The sequence below is a fragment of the Tinamus guttatus genome, unplaced genomic scaffold, assembly GCF_059628265.1.
Source record: "Tinamus guttatus ecotype Peru unplaced genomic scaffold, ASM5962826v1 Tinamus_guttatus_pri_ptg000115l, whole genome shotgun sequence".
Classification (NCBI taxonomy): domain Eukaryota; kingdom Metazoa; phylum Chordata; class Aves; order Tinamiformes; family Tinamidae; genus Tinamus; species Tinamus guttatus.
The window spans coordinates 11655912-11681990 of NW_028288649.1; the positions used below are offsets into that span (position 1 = coordinate 11655912).

Below are 26079 nucleotides of genomic sequence, written 5' to 3' on the forward strand. Positions count from 1 at the left end.
ATCTCTCACCCTCATAATATCTGGAGATAGAACTAAGGGCCCATTCCTACAGCAGAACAGAAAAATAAGGGCGTTTGTGGCTGTTGGCACCAGTATCCTCCAGATCTTGGGGAAAAAAAAAAAAAAAAAAAACTTTATCCAGATAGAAAATCCCTTACCCACACCACACTTAGGTAGAGATGATCATTATTGATATCAGCACACTGCAGTTCTTGTAGCTTCCATAACAACTGAGTGCTTTAGGCTCTAGATTTCCAAAGTCGAAACCAAATTCTTACCTTAATTGTAACTGTGAGACTTACATCTCCAGCTACAACAAAAGGAAAGCTCATAAACCTCTGGCCTTTATTGACTCCGGCTCTATTCCTAATACTGATGGCCTTGCAGAAGTCAGTACATCCAGCAACAATACAAGTTCTTCAAGACTTGGATTCCCCACCTAATCTGCATCATTGCTGTGCTGTAGACGTGGGGCAAGTGCTGACATATGAACACCACATATACACATGTACATATGAACACCAGCATCCTTGCTCATGTTCTTGAGCAGCAGCACGGGATAGCAAGTTGGGATCTTCATGCATGCTGGACCATACTCACGCACTCCCTGTAGCAGGGCTGAAAAAAAGGCATTTTCAAAGACTGGCTTCAGTCCATGGCCAGCTATGCAGGTCTGCAGCAGCCAGCTGTGATCTCTAGATAGGACAGATAGAGCTAATCCTAACCATCATTCCGACCCGCGTCTTAGTGATAAGAAATGTCTCATGCTTTTGAGAAAAGAGGGAATATGATGAGCTCCCCTCTCAGCTCCAGCCTTCTTTCCACATCATCAGGCCCTGCAGAGCCCTGCAATAACGCAACTTCCCAGCTTCCAGTAATCAGGTTGGCTGCTGACGTGTTAGATTTCCAAGCTCTATTGTAAACTGAACCCTGACAGCATCTCTGCTTATAACCAGTTGCTCATCCCTATGGTAATTACAAAGCATTGGCCTCACTTGACTCAAACTTCTTCCTAACTGCAGTTCTTATAACATCCAGCAAAAACAAACAAACAAACCAACCAAACCAAAACAAACAAACAAACAAAAGCCCCAGATCCTTCAGGCTTTGGACTCCCAAATCCTGGTTCTCAGTGTAACATCAGCATAATTGTAATCAAAAGACCATGCCTTACAGTGAAAGAGAATATTAGGTATGGCCTCCTATAAGGCTCACTGACTTCCTGTACCTGCAGGCCCTAGCAACTGAGTTCCTCAGACTTCAGATTTTGGAATCTTAACCATAGTCTTCTCTCAAGGAATTCAATTTAACGAAGGTAAGATGCCTTGACTCCCTCCCTCTTCTTATCTCAATGAGCCCTATAGTCTATTCATTACCTTTAGTTAGCTGTAGGGGATACAGCAATATCATCCTGCTTTGATGATCCAGTTTGAGGGCATTCTTCTCAGTTTGTAGGTGTTTCTGAATTACCTTCTTAGTCAAGATTCTTCAACAATTCCTGTTTATCAGTAGTGGGGTCTGTGAGCAGTAGATCTTTCTCCATTTTCTTCAGACCTCAAGTCTGTACTTGTCAATTAATTAAGAAAGAGGCCAGTCAGGCTTCTACTGTGTGTCCTGTTGTACCGGCTGGGAGAGTCTGACATGCAGGGAAATGCCGTAGCCACTCCATCTGCTCTGCAAATCCTTCTCCATACCTACATTCCCTTTCTCCTCTTCATGCAACGTGACTTTAAGCCTCCTTTTAGGCCAGATGTGTACTACCCAGGCACTCCCAGGGTCTTTCTGGAAGTCTTATTAAGAGCCGAGTTCTGCCCAGTGCTATATTCCTCATCCCTTTTCCCTTCTCCATCCTAAATTTGGCATGATGCACAGCCTGGGTGTTTCCTTGTGCAGCTTGTTTCAGAAGAGACCCTAAGCCTGACCCAGATTCTTTCCCTGGGCCTCATCTGAAGTTCCTCTGCAGATCTGGCTCCATTAATCTCAAGTGATGTGGCAGCTCAGAGCTACTAAGTTTATAGGAAACTGCTCTCTTACCTCTTGCTTAGCACTAAAATGAATGTGGTACCAATTCAAACAATTTTGTGCTCTGTTACACCCATCCTTTAGCTTAAACTGCCACCAGAGAAATCACACAGAGAAGTGGAGTAAAGAGCAAGGTTGTCTCCTCTGCAATCATTTAAAAAATCTTTTTCTTAGTAAACAAGATATATGCACTTACACTTTTTTTCTCTTTTATTTTATTTTTTTTCCTGCAAATTCTCCTCTTTCTCCAGTAGCGTTTGAATCCTTTGTCAAACTGCAAAGATATCTGACAGCAGGAGAGAGGTAATTAAGTTTCACGACAACTGGTGTCTCACAGCAGAGGAGCTTCAAGTCAATGTTGCAACAGAGGAAAGCCTTCAACAGCTCCTTGTTCAGTTTTGTCTACCAGCTGCCTCCTCAGTACACACATTTTGGAGCCAGACACAGCATATGCTGTCTCTTCTCCAGCGTGGTGTTTACAAATTATGCAGCAGGGGGGCTAAGGAATTGGGGTAAGGAGAACTGTGTGCTCCTACTGTGGGCATGAGGGAGACAGCACGGCTAGGACTTGCCACGTGTGGGATACAGTCTTGAGAAAAGCTGACCACACTGTTTTTCATGGAACTTTTTTTTTTTAGAGAGACTTTTACATGATTGTTACCTGCAGTTCAAACTGCCAGCAATAAGCCTCACAGAAACTCTGGGTAAAGAAGAGCCTTCAGCTGTTTTCACGGCACTTACAGAAGTTATTACCTTACAAATCATTATCTTCCGTAATGCTTTACTAAGCATGGCTAAGATGCTTGTGCTTTATGCAAGGAAGTGCTATGACCCCGGCAGCGCTGAGGACCAGCCGTCGCGGGCACAGAGCAGCGGCTGCGTGCCAGGAGACGGGGCTAGCTGGACGGCACGGCGCAGCACGTGCGATGCCTGCAGCGTGGCCCTGCCGAGGCTGCAGCACACCAGGAAAGGCCTCTCAAGTACCTGGTGTGGAGCAAAATTCATGCCTAATAGTCAGCTGCAGCCAAATGGGCTCAAGCACAGTCACGTGCAGAGATTTCACCTGCCTCCAGTGTCATTTCAGGTGAAATGACCTACAAGGGAAGTTATACAAGCTACAGCCCAACCTCCTGGACCACCTTTCAAATGGTTCTTTCTACTCTCTAGCAGTGCCTGGAGAGAGGTAAGACACGATATTCTACTGAATGCTCTGAAGGAAGGAGAGCAAGTGGTATAATGCAGTCAGACACAACAGGTTCCTATGTACGGGTTCGTAGGCTTGCATTAAGGACATATACACTTTGCCTTTTACATTAGCACACAGTCTGTTTTACAGACAAAGCTCCCCAGTCAGATCTCAGAGCTGCTGCTCACCCGCAGGGGCAGCCGTGACAGCCACAGTAAGTCTGTCACTGGAGACGAAGCGTGTGCAGCACAAGGCAGCGCTAACGAGCTACGGAGGGGATGATGAGATCCTTTTACTTCCACAGTAAGGACATCCACTGCCTGTTAGTTACCTGAGACAAATACTGACGATTCATGTGATATATGTGGTCTAAGGTGCAGATCATACTATTTTCTCTGATGAACAGATTAGTACCTTCTGCCCTCCACGAACACTTTACATGGGTGTTTCTGGACACAGTGTTTTGTACAGTCATCGAACCCTTGGGACAGGACATGTGAAAAAGGCCCCAGACTGTGAAATACGTCAAAAATACCGATTTACTACAGGGAAAGGGAGAAACAGAAGCACAATGGCATAGACTTATGCATCTTTCTGCAAAACCAAAAATAGTGTTCAAATACAGTTTCAGTATTGGAGTAAACCACTTGTAAAAATCAACAAATTACTGAGCTGAACAGAAAAAAATGAATATCACTGTCAGTCAAATGTCTGTACTCAAGGAAGTGTAAAACTGCTATGATAACCTTGTGTCTTCAACAGTATAGAATTCATTGGATTGATATTTTGATTCTTTGCTCGCTTGAAATTTTACACAGAGGTGGTTCAGAATGACCTCAGTAAAAAAAAGAGTTTATAGACTTGGTTGTGGTAGTGTGAACATCTAAGTACCATTTTCAAACTGCTGACCTTCAGTAAAACTATTTTTAAGTTTTCCAAGTAGGGAACTCTCCAGCAATGTCAAGACAGTAGTTAGCAATTGATTTTCTTTTGGCAGTTTGCCATGTGGTCAGAGTGACAGACACCAGAACTCTTTAACACATTTAATGGGATTTTCCTTCCATTTACACTATCATAAATTACAAAGCATATTTCACTTCACAAAATAAAACCATTTCCAGATCATTTTTATGACAGTATTAAGTAGTACATAACCTACAACAAATAGTCCTGTACAATTCAGGAGGATCTATAGAAGTATTGGGTACTCAGACTATTTAGCATTTGCTCTGCAGTCAGGGTTAATCTATCTAGCCCTTAGTTATTTCTCTAGAAGACAACAAATTTACAGTAATACCCTTCACCTCCCTTCATTATCATAGTTACACATATTTTTCAATTTGAATAGAAACATGTGCTCCCTGAAATAATTCAGGAAACTGCATCACTGAGTTACCAAGCGTATGATTCAAACGATCAAGATGAGGGATTATTATATACTTTTTTTGTATTGGAAATTGAGTTTGGTAGTAAATTACACTGATTTGCTATGCTTGCAGAAACATCTCACGCTGAGAAAGTTTTAACATTAGGAATAAGTTGCAGTTAGACTATGAACTCTGTAGGGTCAATGTTTGTGAGGGGAGAAACATACTAAAATTTGGTAATAATTAAATTTACCAACTCCCACATTTCTTACACATTCTTGTTTTTTTTTTTTTTTTTTTTAAACAAACCATCAGGAAACACATTCAAGAGAAATACCTACATTTCCAGCAGTTTTACTGTACGTTTATAAATACAGAAACATGACAAAACATAGCTTGATTTTTACAGAAAAAAAAAAATCCTTCATAATTAACCCAAAAAAGTGCTAACTTTTCAACAAGGCCAGAAAATATCCAGTGTCCCAGCATCACCTAACTTACATATTACTGCAATCCAAGAAAAATCTGGCACGTGAAACTGATACTACCACCAGGACTTTTGAAAATTCTCAATACCATATTTGACATGGGAGCAAAAAAATAGACAAAATACTATACATTTTCAGGAATAGCAAATGGCTAAAAGTGTACTATACAATCTTAGAATGCCAGTGCCTAAAATATAAAGAAAGAAACCTAAAGAAAGTTGGAATACACATAGGAAAAGAATTCTCCTTTACAACATTTGCAATGAAAGAGGTATGTCAGGCTAATACTGCATTAGTGGTAATTGTTTTCAATATATCATAGCAAAAATGCAGGAGAGAATTATGTGGAAAATAATCAATGCACCGCATTGGTTTATAGTTTGCTAAAATAAAATGCCGTTCTTTCAGCTAGGTAAAGTAAAAATATCTTTATAATATAGGTTCTGTTTCACAATTGACATATATAATTATGTCTTATGGTAAGGGAAAATGTATGCTGTATACAAGTAACACTGATTAAGTACCTTTTTGCTTCTCTAGCCATATTAAAATATGTTTCGTGTTTCTTAATAAGTTAACAATAAAATTGTTTGCAACTTCTCAAAACAAATATACATCTGAGGCAAGGCAAAAGATACAAGGTAAGAGGATTTTTTCTGACCTTTTTTCCCTTCTACAAAGAGGCATATGTCTATGAGACATAGGCTTTCCCTAAGCATTTTGGCATTTATCTGCAACTTTGCAGAAATTGAAGTGCAGCCAAGGAACTTTTCCTTTATTTTTTAAAAATTGTTAAGAAATGCATTTTTCCTTCAAACTAACTGTTTCAAAATAAATGGCTATGAAGATATGTCTCTATTGGTCTAAAAGAGAACATCTTCATTTTCTATTAAAATTTGCACGATTAACTTCTGGTACCGCATGTCATTCAGAGTAGCAAGGGTACTGTCCTCTGGAGGTCTCATTAAAGTAGGTCCAAACACTATTCCCAGGTTTTCGGCATTCATGAAGTTCTCCTTTTCATGCAAAGTAACCCTAAAATAGAAAAAAAAAAAGAAAGTAAGTCACTGTTTACTTGCCAAAAGAAAAGAACATATTGTATCTTTATTCTGTAGTCCTGCTTCATATCAAATATTGCTAGATAATGGCGTTTTTCAGTAACATTTTTTATGTATACTCAACTACTTCCTAACTATTTCCACATTAATACAATGCAATTGTGGTGGAACTGTATATTCCAGTTCATTTGAACACCCCTCCTGCAACTCTGAGGTGATTTGACCATGTGTTTAAAATCCTCAGTACGGACCCATCATTTCTTTTAACTGCCTATGACCCCCATGCTCCCAGCCACGGAATGTCAGCCTTCAGGGAACCTGTATATGGATTTTGGATTTGCTGGATACCTTGGGCCACACCAACAGGTGAGTTATTGCGCTACTCATGTACTTCAGGAGTAGGCTGAAACCTTCAGCAACCGGGAAACTCAGTTTGGGGCCTATGTAGATTTCTCTGTAGGCAGCCTGCCTCCATCTAGAAGTCAGATGATTACAAATGCTGTCTATCCTTGACAGGGAACACAGCTACCTCTAAGAAGGAGCCAGGCTGTTTTCTTTCCCCAACACAGGCTTTGTAATGCAAATACAAGGAGAGATGGGCTACAAGGCTGCAGCAGAGACTGTCAGGGATTGACCAAGCTGAAGAGAAGTAAACCCTTAGGTCTGCTGGAAAATGCAAGGTGTGTTCCAGGGTTTCATGTCAACAGTACAGCTGGCTCACACGGATGTTCTAGCTTTTGTGTTCAGTCTTAAGAGAGTTCTTGCACTGCAGTACAGAGACACAGCCCCAGCCTACACTGAGTCACTGAGGTCACGGTCCCCCCTGGACCAGACACCAGTAGAGCACAGGCCAATTTTGACATCTCCCTCCACAGCTCCTCTGCCAGGCTGGAGCACGTCTGGTATGGGAGGCAGCTCTCATGGCAATAGCTAGGACTGCCTCTGGCCATAGCAATTCTCAGTTGATAGCAGTAGACAGTGGATTTCCTCATGCCATCAAGGGAACACAAATAGACTGAAAGCAAATGAGGTAACCTGGGTCTTCCCATGTTTGCAAAGTCCAAGTAAGATTAGATTTTGCCTCTACTATTAGCTCTCCTCAAAGAGTGACTAGGAGAAGCACAGAAAAAAAAAACAGTTCTTGCTGGCTTTCATGAGGTCAAAAACCTACTAGTGTCCCACCACAGCATCTTCCAGTACATGCGTGCAGGGAGAAAAGGCAGATCGAGGCTCTGCGAGCCCCTGCCACTCCTGCACACGTGAATAACTCCTTGGCTTTCCTTCTGTGTCCGTGTGCTGCAGAGATGCAGCTATGCAGTGATATGTGTCTCCTGAGCATGTACTTCACTGCACAAGAGGCTGCTCTTTCTATTACATTTGCTCCAATTCTGAGTAAAAAGTTCTCGGAAAGAGCATTTCTATTCGACTGAAGATGACTGCCCTGCAAGTTAAACTGCAAACAATTAATTGACTGGCAGGCACATATTTTATTGCTGATACCATCTTCTGCCAATTTTTCTTGACTAGGCTAGGCTATTCTTTCAATAGAGGAGGAAAAAGGGCAATAAATAGATCCAGGAAAGGAAATTCTTATGTTTCAAAAGCAATAAACAACTTATTGTTCTTTGACTGAGCTGGATTTAGCGTCCTTCTGCCTGATAAGAATTATGGAGTGCGTATGACAAGAACTCGGTGCAGTTTCTTTCCTCCTGAAACACAATGCCAGTGCAGAGGCTGTGATCCTGCAGTCTCTACCCAAACAGGCTCCTTGACATCAGTGTGTGTTTTGCTTGTGCAGGATCTATGGGTTTGGAGTTGGGACTTGGTGTTTAAAACTCCTGAACAGCATGTTCTCAACTTAAAGGAGCTTTTCCTCTCTCATTCAGATCTCTCTGGCGGAGTGTCTGTAGGAACAGACAGGCACTTGATGCTGAAAACTATAACTTGGAAAATCAAAGGAAGTCCATTACTTGACTTGCAGGTATCTGAGAGGGAAAGATTAATCAGCTCTTTGGATCTTTTTTGTCTCAACAGCAGTTCAGCTCAACAGTTGAAATGCCTGTTCCGTAGCTGTTCTCAGGACATGCAAGTACTGATCCTGTATGTGGCTCCCTGGCTTGTCCATAGTCTGCAGAGGCCTTCCTAAAGGCCGATGTGCCGATGTGGTTCATCCTGAGCTGTCCAGGCATACGTGCTGAGCAGGGGGGGATGCTTACACATCCCTTTTCTGCAGAGTCCAAAGAAGCTCCTGCATGCCCAGGTAATGTCTCATCAAAAGAAAAAATTACCCAGTGTAATGACCTGAGTCAATTCAAAATGAGAAGTCTCTGCATAATGAGAACCTGATTAAGCATGAAATGCATTTCACAGAAGATCTCTAATGCAGTCTTATGTGAGTTGATGTCTTTTTTTTTTCCAGGTCAGTGTTAATAAGTCAGATCTGTCTCAAAAACAGAAAATACCCCACCTGTAGCCAGGTAGTTACACGCAATGGTACAGCCAAGAAGGATGATCAAAGATTTACTGTGACAAAGGTGGACAGTTTTATTTCTGCCTTACTCCCTTTTTTGTTGTTTCCAAGTATCCCATAAACATTAATGAGAGAAAAGGCACACATCTCAGGCAATATATCCTTAAGTGAAGGGCAGCTTTAAAATGATAGTGTCAATCTTTATTCAGCTTCATCATTCAAAAAGTTACAAGCAAGACTTAATGAAGTATCTAGATGCCCAAAATAGCAGAGTGGCCTTAGTGTGCTTCTGAAAAAACACCTCATTTGAGATGAGTGGGTGAGGCATCTTATCTCTCTTTGGTGCACTTCATAATTTCCCTTGCTATCTAGCTAACAAGTTTGAAAATATGGCACTAAATTCCCTTTCAAAATGGAATTTAAGCACTTTTGCAAATTTCATATTCCTTACAACTAAAGAAGTTTTGGAAAGTGAATAAGGCAGAGTGTGTCTGAAGCTGAAAGAAATATGAAATAACTGTTAATTGTCTGTATAGCTTTTTACTAGTAGTATAAAAATAGACCCTTCTTGATTCTTGGCTTAACTGTGATGTTAGCAAAGAACTAGTAAGAGGCAGCTCTTTCCTTTTAGGGTTATAGTTCAGGAGGACAAATCTGGAGATAAGGGGAGCCAAGAAACAAAGCATGATCAAATGACTTGCTACGGCACTTCTAACACATCCCTAACGTAACTAGCATTCTGGTATTTTGCAGATACTATCTACCTCAGAGAGACGTGACAAATCTGAATTGACTCTTCATCGCTCACAGTGATTTGCTGACAGAAGCAGCTATGCTATATAGGCACACAGCTTCTATGCATTTACACAGACACAGCTTGTCTGTTCATTTGTAACCTAATTGCTTTAGTGGTGGTGCCCTAATGGAGCAATATTTGCACTTTCTGTAATCTCTTTCAAAGCAGAAAATTCATAAGCTCCTCAAACTTCTCTTGCATGCCAATTAACTCACTTTTTGAGATGAATCATTAGGTATCTAAGTGTCTCATAGTGAGCAGCAGGGAGTAACATCAACACTTCATGGATTGCTTCTAGTCGTTCATCAGGATTGGAGATTTCTATAAGACAACAAACAATTAATGACTTCACATTTGTAAACAGGCAGTAATTCAGGAAGCCAAGTTATTAGGGAATCATTTACAAGCCATTGACTGTACTTGTAGGGCTTAATATTAAACTTATAAATAAGGAGCTTATCAGCAACCTTTGCAGTCTCAAAAAAATAGTCCTAAAATTAAGCAACAAGTCTACCACTATGGTCGGCATATCTACCTACAGGTTTGTGTTAAGCTTCATACAGCGGTTAAGCTTCATAACTGCTTCATAATACTCTGCCTGGAATCAACTCTTTAAAAACTTAGATGAGATTACCTATTGTAGCCTTCAAAAAGAGATGGAGTGCAGGCATGTGCTTGGGAGACTGCTGGAATATACTGAGCTATATTAAAGTTTTGCTAGAGACACTGCAACATTATGTAAGCAAAAAAAAAAAAATCTGAACATACTTAAATATGCAGGTATATATCAGTGATCTGTGATCACTGATGCTCCTTTGAGACTTTTTGGCAATCTTTCTGAAAATGTGAGCCAGGTTTACATGCCTTTTACATGAAAAATATAGATTCCTAGGCTATGAATTGAGTTAAGAGCTGTATCCGTTGCATGACTTTTAATGAAAAAAGGCAACAACTGGCTAAATTAGAAGAATTAAAATCTTGACGTTTTGATTTTAAAAGGTTGGTCGATTGACATGATAGGAATTACTTCCTCTAACCATTATTATTGATAAGACTAGTGACAAGCAAGCACAGTTTGTCTGCAGGGAGAGGAGCACCAGTGGGCAAGAGAGGGGCATCTGTGGTGGTGGGTAAGTCAGAAGGGAAGGGGAGCCAGCAGAGACACACACAGTGCTGATCCTGTTGCCTGTCCTCGTGCCATTTCAAAAGCTCTCGGGACACTTTTATAGAAGCAAGCAGGCTACTTCTTAGAGATTTCAGATCTTCTAAATCTTCACCAATAACCTCATTTTGATGCAATTGCATCTGCTGAGTTTTCATGAGTGACTATCATCACGTGTGGTCCCGTGTGCCCCGGGGAGCAGAACCGGAGGCAAATCTCATCTTTTGCTCCCTTCCAACCTCGCCGGAGGAGGAGAGTAATGAGCACTGCTGCCCTCCTTGAGAGCACGCACCCCTCGCTCGCTGGCCCTACAGAGATCAGTGCTGCCCCTTCCTATCCCATACGAGTTAGGTGCTGCAGGGTCCTAATGGGGGAGGCACCCAAACTGTGCAGTGGGTGCTTGTGGGGTGCCCTGTTGTGCTGAGTCGTGCCTGACCGAACCAAAGAGCGAACACTTCCACTTACAGCCCCAGCCCAGGGCGAGGGGTAGCTTCACCAGCTGTATGGAAAACACACTTTCTGAAACTAATGAGTTATTTTTACCCTATAGATTTTTTCACATTGTTTTCACTTACAGCTAGTCCCTGCTGCATCAACAGTCAGGCAAGTTTCATGTGAGCAAAGCACATGGCAGGGAAGCAATGAACAGCACAGTGCCCTTGTTTCCAGTTTGCTGGCTTTTTCTTTAATGTAGGCATCTTTATAAATAGTATAATTAAAGAGCAGTACAAATTGCTAGGCAATACTTACTTGCTGCATCTATGAACTTGGAATAGGTGTCATAGGTGATCACAGGAATCGGTAAGTCTCTGAAGTAAAGCTTCAGTGCTCCAGCAATAATGTTTATGTCTGGATACATATTGGCAGAAATGTCAGCCTTGTCACCATCTAGAAGAGGAGAAAGGAATCTTTTTGAAAACAGTCTAATTCTGACTGACACAAGGGTAGGCTTCTAATTCAGATTTAGTGTCCAGTCTGACAAGGAAAAAACAAACTGAAAGCATTTATAAAGCTTAAGGGAGAATATATTGCTGAAAAATTGCAAGTATATGAACGAGAAATGGTAATTTCCTTAGCATTTAGTAAATAATTTATTTGTTCGTGTCTTTTGCATAAGCTGGTGATTATATAACTATATCCACAGTGTGCCACATATGATGAGTTAGTGTTGAGTGAAAAGTCATGCTGAATAATGTATGCCTCAAATTTGGCCCATTTATTACATGTTAAAAATAAGTGATTAATAGCTCGCTTTGATGTTGTATCTTTTATCTGCAGATCTCACAATGCAAAGCAGTATGAAGCACTGTTCTTATTTCAATTTGGGAAGTGGAAGCACAGAAAAATGACATCAATTTCCAACAGCCCTCAGGAGATCAGAAGCAAAATTGGGAGTAGCCACCAGCTTTTATAAGTCCTACACCAGTCTATTCATGCTGATGAGTCCCAAGGCCTTCTTATTATTTTGATATTCCTCTAATGTCTTCCTATTAATTGTTTGCAGTACAGATTTGAATTTAAACAGAAGTGCTATGGCATCTAGCTACACTAAGTATTCCGAAATGTGGACCACAACTTCATTTACATGAATATGGATAGGTGTAATGGGTGAATGGCTAAATGAATTGATTGTGCAACCAAAATGACATATATTTTGTTAGCCATGTATTGTAATACAGTAAGTCAAACTCCTTTACAGAGCATTTTTAATCCCCAGTTTGAAATTTATAATTGATGCTAATAAGCCCTGGCTTGCAAGAAGTGAAATTACAAAAACTACCTGAACTAAAATGATTATTCACATTTGAATGACATTTGAATTTCTATTCTATCTTACACCTTGATGCCCACAGTTTTCTTTCTGCAGTTTGAGAAACTCTGCTGCCCTCCTCTGCTCTAAGGAAGGGAGCCTGTCCCCTTCTCGGGCCTGGCCTGTTACCACCTGCCACAAGGCAGGGTCCTGGTCAAGCAGGGACTGGCGCTGCCTGGGTGCAATTCTCAGCTTTTCCTCAGCCTGCTTTGAGGCCAGTTCTGCTCCTCAGCTCTCATGCCTCACTTGTACAGTGAAGGTAACACAACTCCCCTCACAGGAGGCAGCGAAGATAAAGACGTGAAAACCTCAGGATGCTGTGATAACTGGGCCACCCAAGGTCGGGCTTGCCAGAGCGATGGGAGCGAGCCTGCTTCACGTGCCAGGAGCTACAGGACGAGCTGGGCCCCGGACATGCTGTAAATGCACCCGTCACCTGCCTCACGCTAGCCAGCGCTTGTAGACATGCCCTGATGGAGACGGATGAGTGGGTGTGCTTGATGCACTGCTCCTGTGATGGTGATGAAGGCTTCCACAGCAGCATTAAAACAGTTTATATTGATTGCAGACATTTTATACAAACCTGGGGCATTAATCTTGAAGGGATGTGTCCTGTCCAATGGGCGCACATAATTCTCATTAAGACTAACAGCGCTACATGTTCTCATCAAGAGGAGATTATGCGCTTAAGTGTTTAAAACAAGCAGCCTTTCTTGATGCAGCTGAGCAGTCTGAATACATCCATCAGCATTTAATTTAATACAGCATCAATAACCCCTAGGAGAATGTTTACCCTGTCCCAATCTTTTGTTTAATCCACACGTTCCAGGCTCAGCAGCATTAGTGCTATAAAGCGTCATGCAGAAAGCTCTATTTAATTGATGGACACTGAGCACTCAGAACGCTCCTCTGAAAACAGATACCTTCAAGGAGGCAGCAGCTGCCGCAGAACAGATAGAGTAAAGGAGAAGGTTGCATCTATTATCCAGGTCACCAGTACACTAAATGGAACTGTTATTTATTTAGCACTTTTACAAAGCAGCACAGCACGCTCCCTTAAAGGGGCACTTCAGCTACGGGAAACATACTTCAAACATGTCTCTCATTTATCTGTTTGCTTACTGCAGGAAAAAGGCAGCAACACCCGAGTCTCTTCACTTCCGAGACAAATATAGATCCACTGGAAACACCAACAATTTCTTTACAGTGAGCATAATGATAGGCCTGCTACAGTATTTCTATGCTTTTGCAGTAGGTAGCTAGGGGAAAATGTTTTCTTCCCTTTGGTAGATTTTGGATTGTCTTTTCTTTTTCTTTCATTGTCCTCCCTAAATTCATGGATTTGTATTGTGTTCAAACACATGTCAAATTCAGAGTACTAAGAAGGAAAGAATAATTCATTGCAGGTAAAGGCATGACATATTTTACATCTGCGCTGACAGACTGTACGAACTGCTTATATTTTATACGGCATTTCCACACCTGTCTTTATAACTGTTCAGTACAATAACTTTCCACAGATGGTACTAAGGACTTTCAATATTATTGCAATGTCTATGTGTTGATGCAACCTTTCTTATACTAGGTTGTAAATATTTAGTTCATTTAAGCTTTATAAACTTAATTCTCCTCCAAACTTGTCATTCTTTTCTTGTTACTTTAGAGTCTTCCAATATATTTTGTGGTGTTACGCTGAAGTATAGATATCTCAAGTCAAGGAAATTCTAGTTTCTGTTCAGTAAAGGTTTCAGCTAACTTTGGAAACCACATAAGTAGCTGAAAAGTTTAATAGAGAAGGAAACGGAATCAATATTGAATTCTTAAAACCCAAGCCATGCCCTCTGAATACTGCATTACACTTCCACTTAATTTACTTGTCCCTAATGCTCTGTTTTTATTGTACAACCTTCTTCAAGCTAACATGCTTCCTTGTAGTTTTCCGTGGACTTGGGAATTGAGCCAGTTTTCAGGTATAGGAACGCGAGTAGGTGTTCGGATGCGCTCATATGTGCTATTTAACAGCGCAGTGTTTTCAGCAAGCACTGGTCCTTCAGTACCAGGCGGCCTGTGACGGGGCTGGGAGGGCAGGCGGCCCCGCCACAACGGCACCTCTGTGGCCAGGCCGCACAAACAGCGGCTCATTGCCCTCGGGCAGCCGCGGCCCAACAATGCGCACAGGGAGCAACTGTTGTCCTACAGCACCGACATTCACAAGATTAGATAAATCCACATTATTCCTCCCATTCGTGTTATAAAAGGCACTAAAATGGAACATTGTCAGTGTGCGAGAGGGCCCAGCTCTCGTTTACAGTAGGGCCATTTACCCGTTGCTGGCTTGGGAAGGCAGCCTTCATTCAGACAAGAGGAAGGCCAACTTCTCCCAGCTTTAAAAGTAAGTACTGCAGCTTTATTGGACCCAAACAATGTGCTGTGGGCTACTATTTTTGCCCTGAGAGCTAACTTTCAGGTTAGGATGCTCGCCAGGGGAGACCATTAATGTTACTGCAAAAAAAGAGGTTGTCAGCTCAGATCTGCCTGGAGGGAGCAGCCCAGGATGAATGGGGGCTGTGCAATCCCCTCCACAGCGCTGCTTGCGGCGGTACCGTGCGGTGACTCTCAGCCTAGGAGAACAGCCATAAGCCATATCCCTTCGTACCTCTTTTATCCACAGCACAGCTGCCTCCAGCCCTCATCTGTGTGTGCATGTTCACAACTGCAGCACCCAACGCTATTATAAAATATGTAGCCTTTTTCAAAGGTTGTTTCATTATTTGATGAAATCACTTAAGGAATTCCTACCCATGCAGCTGGATTTTCCTTGCCAAGGGGACCTGCATGGCAATCTGCCTCCAAAACACAATTATTCAGCATGGTAACAATAACACATTAGGGCCCTGAGGGTCCCAGAGACTGCTGCAGCCCAGGCTGGGGCCACCAGTCCCTGCCCCATGGCACCGCAGCCCCAATGCATATATAGCCTGACCCATGTATATGTAGTGATATAATCTTTTTCCTAACATGACAGGTTATACTTGAAAAAAACCAAGTAGAAGGGAAGACACTCTTTATGGGAAGAGACAAATATTGACATGTCTTCTGAAATGTTGCACCTGGAAGTGTGTTACCGCTGCATGAAGCTCTGCAGGGCTTGCATATATACCTAAGATTAATCCTGTATGCAAAGATGGCTTGCATGACCAGAGCTAAGGTAATGGGCCAAATCAAGCCAGAAGGACTTCCAGGAGGGCAACAATGACTAAGAGGCGATGCTTAAATTATCACAGGTTTTCCACATGCTGTGCAGCTAATCCCTCTAAGGCTTCTCCGGGCTCCTGAGCAGACACAGTGCTGTGATCGAGGCCACACACGGACCGAGTCCCAGGCTGGAGTTCCTGGTTCTTAAAATCATAAACAGATCATGGCATTATAAAACACTGAGTCTGCTAAAACAGAACTAAGACCTTTTCCCCGGTCCTATCAAGGCTCACACTTGAACGAGGGACCTGGACTATGTTGCTGGGTTGAGCAATCAACCTGTCACCAGAGCACATAGCTTTTCTGCCTGCCTTTAGTTATTGAGTATTTAATTATTCTTTCTAACTACAAAATAGCATTTTCTTCTTATGACAAGTATTGTAGTTTTACTTAAGAAATCAGAAATGTCAGGCTGCTTTCTGGATTTCTGCATATATACCAGCCTCATTATCATGGTACTCAATGCAAATATGAAAATAACTGAAAATCCTAGAACTGAAAGCTTCAATATTTTTTTTTTAAAAAAATTTAAAGTTATACCTCGATCAAAGGCCATTTTCACATCTTCAATGTGCTCAGTGAAGCCAGAAACTCTGTAGAGGCCCTCAGACTTCAAACCTGAAATGTAAAGTTCTTGGTAAACTTTAACAACCAAAAAATATTTATTCTCAAAACCAACAAACCTGTAGTAAGTGTAGGTCTAACAAGTATAATAAAAATATTCATGTCAATGTTAAATTACAGAGCATTTGAGGAAGAATCAAGGTAGTTTTAATTTGTTTTCTGAAGGATTAAAGAACTTTAAAACTTGCATTTTCTGATATTGTTAGGAACACAATTGATAATATCAGTGGAAAATAATGCAATTTGCTAATGCTAGAGCATGCAGTATTATAATGAATTATTCATTTTATCGGGGAGATTTTTCTGTATTTATCTACAATTAGGAGAGCTTTAAAGATCTTCTTACAGGTTGCTTAATGATGAACAGCAATGCAAGTCAGAGAATGCCTTCCTCCAGGATAACACTTGCTCCCAGCTTTGCTGTCACCATTTAGCTGGGCACAAGCGACGCACGTGAGGGAGGCAGCCCTGGCTCTGCTCTTGCTCCGCTGCAGAGCTGCTCTCCCACGTTTCCCAAGCCCTCCCAAAAGCGGCACCGGCGGAGCAGGCTGTTCCCACACACAGTCAGGCAGATGGCACTTGTTTTAATCCAGAGCTCTTCCTAGACCATGCCCCACGTTATCTTACATCCAATACACTCTGCTTGTTTAAGAAGAAAATCAGCATTTTGAAAGAAGTGAATAGCTCCACAGCCATTAAGGAAATGGAGAGATGTTGAAGAGACAGTGGGCAGATTTCTCTTAATCAAGAAATGTACAAGCAGGTATTTATATCTCGAATGCAGCATAGCTTCCTGCTGTTTCATCCGACTCAGTAAAGCTCTTCTCTGTTAGATCCAACTACTCTTTCCATGTGTCCCTGCGATGCCGATATAATCCTGGCAGAGATTTACGGAGCAGTGCAGGGGATTTAACTATAAATCTTTGATCCATTTCAGGGGATGATGTGCGTCTTTGAAATCCCTATGGCTGGTATCAATGTGTTGCCATGCAGATTACTGCGATGCCATGAATTCAACATTATGAGATTTCTGTGCTAAAGCAATGACTAACTGGGGAAATTTGGCTTATTGGGTACCACGTCATACACATTTGTTATCAAAAGCAAAGATGCACGATCAGATAGTTTTGCTGCAGGGGATATCTGTGCACGGTGCTGCCCCGAGCAGCTTGCGGTGCAGCACAAAATGCCGCAGCCCATGCCCTCATTCGGCTCAATGGCTTCCATTCACTTGTGTTCTCCCTTCCTGGGTGCCCTGAAAGGTTATTAGTAACAGGCTTGATTTAAACTGATTACTCCGAAATTAGAAGTGTCCCTAGGTATGCTAAAAGAAAACAAAAGTAATGAAAAAAGACACGTAGCCATGAACTTAAAGTTCACTTTAAAGTTCACTCCTTTCAAAAGTGTAACATAATACATGTTTTGACATGTTTTTCAAGAAGCATTCCAGTAAATTGCATTATGAAATGCCACGATTTAATTTCACTAGCCGATGCAAAGCAATGTATCACCTCCTCTAGAAGAGCCCTTCTCTCATCCTCTCCAGCGTACAGGAATACACAGTTGTGTCCTACCTTGGCATATAATTCAACTCGCTTTTATTTCCTCGCGCCTGCTGCCTTTCAGAGCGCCGCGCGCCGCGTTCGCCCCAGGACAGCTCCAAACCCTTACAAACCTCTCGCTTCGATCTCCCGGATGCACGAGTCCACGACCATGGGCCGCGGGGTGTTGTGGGCCTTCACCAGCGTGGTCAGATCACAGCAGTACACGCGCTTGATCCTCTTGAGGTCCGGCTGGCAGTCGTTGGGCACGTACTTGGAGCACTGCTTGTGCACGTTCAACCCGCAGTCTGCAAGCAAGGGTTGCCAGGTTAGCCAATTAACACTAATTTGGAGAGAGAGTTCTTCCTCCAAGCATTAATTCCTGAAGTCCCGCTCCCCTCAGGCTGCGTTTCGGCATGGGCGGCGAGGCGGTCACGGCCTCGCCATCCTCCTCTCGTCACTTTGCTGGTGACTTAGTTACAGCTTTTTCATGTACATTTACAGCTGGAGCCATTCAAAGCGTAAACACGTCTCTTACTTGCCAAACATTTCAGCAGCATTCCCTATAAAATAATAATCACGGAAAATTGGATCTTCACTACAAACACACCTACCCATTAAATGGAATTGGGGGTTCTGTGTGCTTCTGCATACAGTGATTATTGGATAATACATTATTGTTTGTTGAAATCCAAACAAATGTGAGCAGCTGCAGGCAGGATCCTCCCTGCACTGTTTTCAGTGCTCTTTCCAAGCAAGTGATGTTAAATGCAAATGCATCTGTCTACTTAGAGTTAAATGTTAGTAGTTTAATGAGAAGAAGTATTATGTTTCATACTAAATAAAAACACCTTTTCATAAGTTTAATATTTTATGTAAGGGAACAAATACAGCTCTATGCACCAGTGAGGGCCAGTTTTTACATGGATCACTTTTTGATCTTGCGCTTAAGATCAAATAGCTTGAAAAGCCAAGAGCTACTCCTCTTTATTCTTTTTCTTTCTTTTTTTTTTTACACATTCTTTGCCTTACCATCACTCATCTACAGGTAGAAAAGATGTTGCAGCAACTGCGACTGCACTCCCTAATACTTTACATTTCTGAAAGGTATTTTGACTCTTCAAACTGGTGGCTAAATTGTATGTAATAGTCATCTCTTCTACCCCCCAGCAAAGCAGATGTAGGGTTCAAATGTGCTAGGTGCCAACCTGAGTTCAGGACCCTGCAAAAGTTAGAGCAGGATAAGGTAATATGGCCACACAGTCAGCTGAAGAAAAGAATGAAGTTATGAAATGCATCTGGAAGGCACCAAATGAGATTTCAGGTCCTGAATCAAAAAACTCACGAGCTAACGATTGCTGCATTCTTTTTCACACTACAACAAACACATTTAAAATAATTAAAAAACCATTAAAATGCTAATACAGTTCAGAGGCATCAGAAAACAAATCCTTCTGGGACAACGAAGGTCATATTTTTTGCTTTCACTCAAGGTGGCATATTTAAGGCTTGTAGCAACACACGGTATTTTTATAGGAAACAGGTGACAGGTTTTTTTCTGTTTTTTTGCAGACAAAGGCACTTTTCAGCAGTTGGTGGCTAAAAGATGAGTTATGAAGCCGAGTTGCTGGCCAACATTTCCAGGCAAAAGCTTAAAGAAGGATTCACAGCCTAGGCCCAGGCAAGACCAAGGTGCCATCAGAGGGACGTTGCGGGGATTTCTGGCCCTGCTGGCACAGTCATCCCTACCCCTCCTGCCTGCAGGGCTCACGGGCTATACATACGCAAGGCCGGAGGTGTACGTATAGCTGAGCATTCCCAGAGCGAGTTTAGGACCTACCTGAACATCTCACTCCCTGAGCAATGAGACCCCACATGAAGTTGGCACAGTATTCGCACCAGTGCGGACCTCGAAATGTGTGGACCTGTAATGCAAAGCGGGGGAAAAAGAAAAAAATGGGGTCACGTTGGCAGATGGCCTGACAGATGGAATGAGTAAAATGGATAAACAACAGAGGATGCCGTAGGAGTAAATCTATAGCACGCAGTGCCCACAGCTTTCCAAAGTCTGGATGAAATAAACCACAGGAACAGAAATTTGCTTTGATCTCCAAGTTTATCTTTCAATAGGCTTAACATAAAAGAGGACTGGGCTGTGTGTGACACTGAAACCAAATCATTTTTGCTGGCCGACATTTCAGCTAGCAAAGTTACAGCAGAGCAGAGGAAACCAGGTTCACTAGTCAAAGGGTGAAAAAGGATGTAAAATCAACCACCCGATGGGCGGCTGTCAGTGCTTTGGCTTGCCTGGTTCAAGGTGAGCAGGGCAGCTCCAGAGGTTCATGCTCTCTCCAGCAACTCACTTGGGAGCAAGGAGGATGGAGGGACAGAAAATCTCTGCAATCACACGACCTGCTGCTTCTGAATGCACCCGCAGAGCTAGTGCAAAACCAATGCACGCCCCAAGCAACTCCACTGCGAATACCTGTGTGGTACTCGCAATGCCACGCGGGGCTTAACTATGGCCTTGGCGTTATGTGTGCCTGTGTGCACAAGGACACCAACCAAAATACAAGGCCATCACTGCATCGAAGGAAACAACGGGTGATTTCTGCACTTATTCCAGGCGATGGCTGGGCATTGATCTGATTTTGCACACTTGAATCCATTAGGGGCATGGGCAAACTGCACCAATCTAGTGGGCAAACTGCTCTCCCACAGGCAAAAGATGCCGCTAGGTCCATTTTAAGTGCACCAAAGTTCACGTTGCTGCAGTGCACCTAACAGCAAATATGGAAAAAATAGACTTGTGGCAGGTGGACAGAGCGTGCTGATACCTCCGCCACGCTGTGCCACAACCCCACTTTCTCAGTGCTACAAGTGCTATGATGGAAGACCTTTTTATTTAAGATATACATTCTGGTAAAGTAAGCAGTTGGTTTTCATTGGGAAGGAGAGTAAATAGTGAGGCCTGTGCCTGTGTAAACGGACGTGGTATGAACTAGGTCTGGCCAGGGACTTAATTGAGCTTAGCAAAACATAAATCATGAGCACTCGGGCTGCTAATGCTTCCTTTTCCTTTTCTGTGTTTTTGTTTACTGATCCTGCCTGGTGCTGAGCGGCTGCTTCCGGCCGCTGGCACGGGGGAAGCAGCCGTTTCACTTCTCATAAAGCAATCTTCAGCTGGGAAAGGGAGGCTGCTGCCCTTCTCCAACAAACTTGGGGTCGAGGTTTAAGCCATGCGTTTGGCTTGCTGAACGTTTTAGCCCCATTTCTCTGCAGCATCACACCTACACAAGCCTGTGTTGTTAATCCTACGATCCAGAAAGATGAAACATGGTAACTTTAGATAGTCTTCTCTTTCTCATTTAGTGATAAAAATGTGACTTTTTGACTCAAAGTGCCTGACAACAAATTACACCTGATCAACTGCTCAGACAGTCTGTAATTATGTGAGTAAGCTTAAAGCAATAGTAATTCTTCCTCCCATTGGAGAGTAAAAGGTCAAAACTGGAACATCTAGGTCATATTTATTTTCTGAAATAGTAAAACTTATATGCCTGGGAAAGAAAACTTTGCAGTGAACTTATATACATACACAGACATGTACATTACCGCTTCTTGCCTATTTCATAATTTGTGTTGCAGAGGAAGCAGCCTGAATTACAGGCAAGGCTTTTAGCTAGGGTAAATAGCAGTACTTAACATCAGCTGATGACCTGAGTTTAAGGCAAATGTTCTGCATGACCTTCAATACAAAACTGGATGCAATGCAAGCCTATAGATACAATTATTTATGGCTGCATTTTTAGATTGATAACCATATAATTAGTGGGTCTGCAGCTGCATTTAACTGTGAATGGAAAGGATGTGCAGTGGGAATGGAGCTGCATCTTCTGCTTTGCTGGGATTTCCAAGACCCAACGAGAAGTGGATGTTAAGTCTCATTCAGTATTTTTAAAACAGTCGAACACACATCACAGTTGCCAGGCTATCTGCGTCGTATTGACTCACTTAACATAAAGCATATTTCAGCAGATCTTGCTACAGCATATTTAGAAAATGGTAGCTCGTTATTTGCTGATTTCTTGGGCCATTAGTGGGGAAGAGCCAGCAGTGCTCAGGGAGGGCTCCTGCTGCGGCTGCTGACTGCCACCCTCCCCTTGCTTCCCCCAGCCCCGTGGCCCTCAAAGCTACCTCTACTCATACATTGACTTTAATTTCTCACAGCTCTGCTATTTGGCGGAAGTGGCAGGTTCCCCATGGAGACACTCTTAAAAAAAGCTGGTCTTTGTGGCTTCTGCTCCAGCTGAAACAGGGTAATAGCTGTTATCGCTAACTGAAGACGGGAGACATTCTTAAGTTTCTAGATGAAGGTAGGAAATCTTTTAAGATACAGTTTTGAACTAAGTCTCTTATTATTGGTTTGCCATTAATTTCAAAGAATTAATGAAAAAGTCTATCCTTTTAAATGCACTTGAATTCAGTCCAAGGCTTTGGGCATAGGCTACATGCAGAGCTATTTCATGGTAAATGGGAATTTTGCCCTCAAGACTGGACTCTTGTTTATTTTAAACAAGGAGAGGCAATGGCGGATGTCTTAGCATTCTGAGATGGATTTGTAGGTTTTGCCTCATCCTTTGTAACTGCATTATTATACATGGATTGGGCTTGGATATTCAGAAAAATTATCAGGATTTATTTATTGTCCCTATCCCATTCTGCAATCTCAAGAAAGTTCTGTGTTTACAGAGCACAGGTTTGGGCTGCTTTGTTACAGTCTACATACAATTTAAACCGTTAAGAAGAATTTGCAATGAAATATTTCTTCATATATGCCCAAACAGATGTTTCAGATGACCTATTACTTAAAGGACACATATATTCACTGTAAGTAATATGTTCCCAGTTAGTCTTGCATTTTGTTTCTGTGTTGTCTGACTCCTAACTTTTTCACTCTGCTGCCTTTCAATCTTTCTCTAAGTCTTTCACTGGAAAGTAATTGCTTTAGTATACTTATCCTCTCTGCTGGCTACTGTTGAGCTCTCACATGATACGATGCTGCAGGTCTGCTTGCGTTGCCTTCCTGTGCTCTGACCTTGCTTCCAGTGTCCTTGCCTCCAAACGATGGATTTATCCCATACCTGGTACCTCGTTAAGTTTTTGTCTGTGCATGGCATTTTAAATAAAGAGTATTTACAAAGGCAGAAACTAAGACAAAAGTGAAGGAGCCCCAGTATAAAATAATCCTTTAACAGAAATAAACTAAAAATTGCCTTGAATTGAAATGTGTGTTTTTTATAGGAATCACATAGTGCTGGCTTCTGAGTCAGTTTGGGTGTTTATCTGGCTGGGCTTGAAGACTCTTCTATTTGCATCCAAAGAAAATAAAGAGATTCTGCAGACTTTCACTTGAATACATGAGCATTTTTCCTCTCTGGTGGACTCCTGCTGAACCTGAGCTGTTTGCTGGGAGGAAAAGCTGACTCTGCTGTTATTTCTGTTTAAACACACACAGAGCATCTTCACAACGATTCAGAAGGAAGCTTCTCCCTGACCCTGTGTCCCTTGAAAGTGGTATCTCTGCAGTGCGTAATGCAAGGGGGGATTTATACCACCAAATAGCTCTCCTCATTCCAGGAGCCAACTTGCCCACAGTGGGATTTGCCCTTGTCCCAGTGGCAAACATGCATTATTCAACTGCTTTATTTAGCCTCTTGTGACGTCCCAGCCTGGCACAAACGTGTGGGATGTCCCCAGACTGCAGCGTGCAGACCGTCGGGCATGAGCCCAACCTTGCTTGCAGGAGAGACACCACCGAGGCTGGTCCCCAAGTCTCTCCTGGATCCAAATCGTACCAAGATGCCAGAGGACTTTTCAGCCCAGCTAGGCTGAAGCGGGATGAAGGCACGGTATGATCCTGATCAAGGGGATTTGTGCATCCCAGTCCATTCCGGAGGGAGTGAGCTAGTGCAGTTAGCTGTGGACTCACATTACTTTGGTGGCAACAGAAAAAGTTAGCATGGTCCCTTCGCACTGCCCACTCTCAGCCACTCTCTGGGGGGTCTAGCACATCTGATCCCATGACGGCATTAAATTCAAAAATGCAAGACCATCAGAGGTTATACTTTTTACTGCAGAATTGCCATTGGTCAGCCTAATAGTTCTTGACCAGTGAGTCTGAATCCTACATTTCATTCATCAGCTTGGAGCTCCTTGTGATCTGGGAGAGGGGTCTGAATCGGAGAGCACGGCTGTTCGGACGCTCGTCGCCTGGGGCATTCGCGCTCCGTACTCCAGGCTTGCTTTCTGATTTTGATGTTTGTTTAGAAGAGACAGAAGGGCATCTCACTCTGAACTTTGCTCTTTCAGTCTATTTTTATCTTGTGCTTTTTCTTTTTTTTTGTTGAACTTATATGATCCTTGGTCTAAGATCTACAAAAATCTCATCAGTTTTACTAAAAAGGTGGCTTTCATTTCTATGTTTCTTCAGACCTTCAAGACAAGAGTTAAAGAGTGTCTATTTGTTCATGAAGAATAGCCTATGGCAAGATTATGAAGGGTATTGTGACATGTAACTTTTGTTCCTAGGAACTGAAATGAGTGACACAATACATGTTGGTATTCACTAAAAAATGGGAAAGAAATCTCTTTGAATATCTGCAAAACAGTGTCCCCCTTCAGAGCAATCCCCTATCATCATAACTTGTATGCCGTCAAAAACCACTAAGATATTTTCTGCAAGACCATAAAGCCTCTTTTAAACCATTTCTTAATACTTTTGTAATGAATATAGGATCCAATTAAAGATAGGAGATCCAATTAAAGATCCAGCAAAGATAGCTGAGTTTCTCCTCTAAATATCCTGCTCTAAGCATTCTATCCACATTTGTTCTTTTATGGTTAGGCATATTTTAATACTCTTCTTTGGAAAACTAACTGCTTTTGCATAGTGAATATATCTGTCCATTAAGTAAATACAAAAATCACTTATGACTGTCCTTTCTTTCTGGATAATGTATTTTTTAATGTTACTTTCTTACATTTTTTATTTCATATACTCAGCTAGAACCGTAATTTTCTGCTGTTGAGCTTTTGAACATATACATATTTTAATCATGTGATTTTCCAGTTAAACTATGACTCTTTTGAAACAGAAAGGAACGGAGACTGTACAATATCTAGATTGTGCAAACGCAAAGTTAACTGGGCACATTTCCAATTATAAATCAAAGCCAAAACAAGGGGAATTTTGAAGGAGAAAGAATGCATGGGTCAAAGTGGAAAAAAGTCTCAGTCATGAGAAAATATTTTCTAAGTCAAACTAAAATAGTTTTGATATTAAAATGACAATGAGGGCAAAACCCAGAAAGAACAGAAGATGTTTTTAACCACACAGGAAAACTAAGAGGTTTACCAACTGCAGCAGAAATGCTGCAGAGCAGAGTAATGTCTGCATGGACGAATAGATAAAGAAATAAGAGGCAAAGCTTCTTTGCTAACTCAAGAAATCGGTGAAGTCCCTTTAGTTGGTGTTCTCCTTTTTTGACAGGCCAGGGGTGGAAATGAGAAATCTTCCTTTCTGCTAATGAGTTGAATAACCGTGACCCAGATGTGCATCCTCCAGGAGCAAACCCAGCTTCCCGAGCCGGGACGTGTGGCTTTCCTGATCCCTGCCTGCCTCTCGCTATCCATCCTGACAACCATCCAACCCGAGTGTGACACCAGGGGACAGGATAACTGCCTGGCACGCTCTGAAACCAGCACAGCCCTTTTGGCACAACGAGCTGCCTGCAAGGTCCCTTCCCAGAGCTGAGTCACTTCCCTGCTCCAGACGCAACGCTTGGGAAAAAAGAAAAAAAAAAAAACACCCAAGAAGCGCATTTTGCAGGGATGAGGCAGCAGCAAGAGCATCCGTTTGAACCCACCTGCATTTCTGCAGCTCTAGTCTGACCTGCAAGGCCACGCCCTGCAGCTCAGCGGGGCTCTCCATGGCAGCTCCTTAGCATACGGTGCAGGAACAAAAGCTGGGAGACAGCACTGCCCCGGCCACGCTCTGCTTTTCGGTTAGCGAGCACTGGGGCTTTTGCAACTTCTTCAAAACACAACCAGTACAAAATGTTGGCTGTTAAAATGCTGCTGACTCCTGATAATAGCCGGAATTTTGAAAAGTAGCCTTCGTATCATTTATAAGCGGATACATTTTAAGGTAAAGAGAGTATAAAGTATCATTTTGGCGGTGGGGGGGGGGTGGGAACAGAAAACTAAATCTGGGCAAAAAAAGAGCTAAATTGCACATC

The 26079-nt window shown here is 42.3% G+C and overlaps 1 protein-coding gene across 1 annotated transcript in view; it reads right to left on the bottom strand.

Moving 5' to 3' along the window:
* Positions 1–4239: 4239 nt before the first annotated feature.
* The window catches only part of CHN2 (chimerin 2), a 148799-nt gene continuing 126959 nt past the window's right edge, over positions 4240–26079 (bottom strand). Inside the window, exons 8-13 of the mRNA XM_088521196.1 lie at positions 19620–19704; positions 17914–18087; positions 16155–16232; positions 11300–11437; positions 9603–9708; positions 4240–6098 (exon numbers count right to left, since the gene is read on the bottom strand). Coding sequence (XP_088377322.1) covers positions 5927–6098; positions 9603–9708; positions 11300–11437; positions 16155–16232; positions 17914–18087; positions 19620–19704 — 753 coding nt within the window. The 3' untranslated portion in view covers positions 4240–5926. The remainder of the gene's footprint in view (positions 6099–9602; positions 9709–11299; positions 11438–16154; positions 16233–17913; positions 18088–19619; positions 19705–26079) is intronic.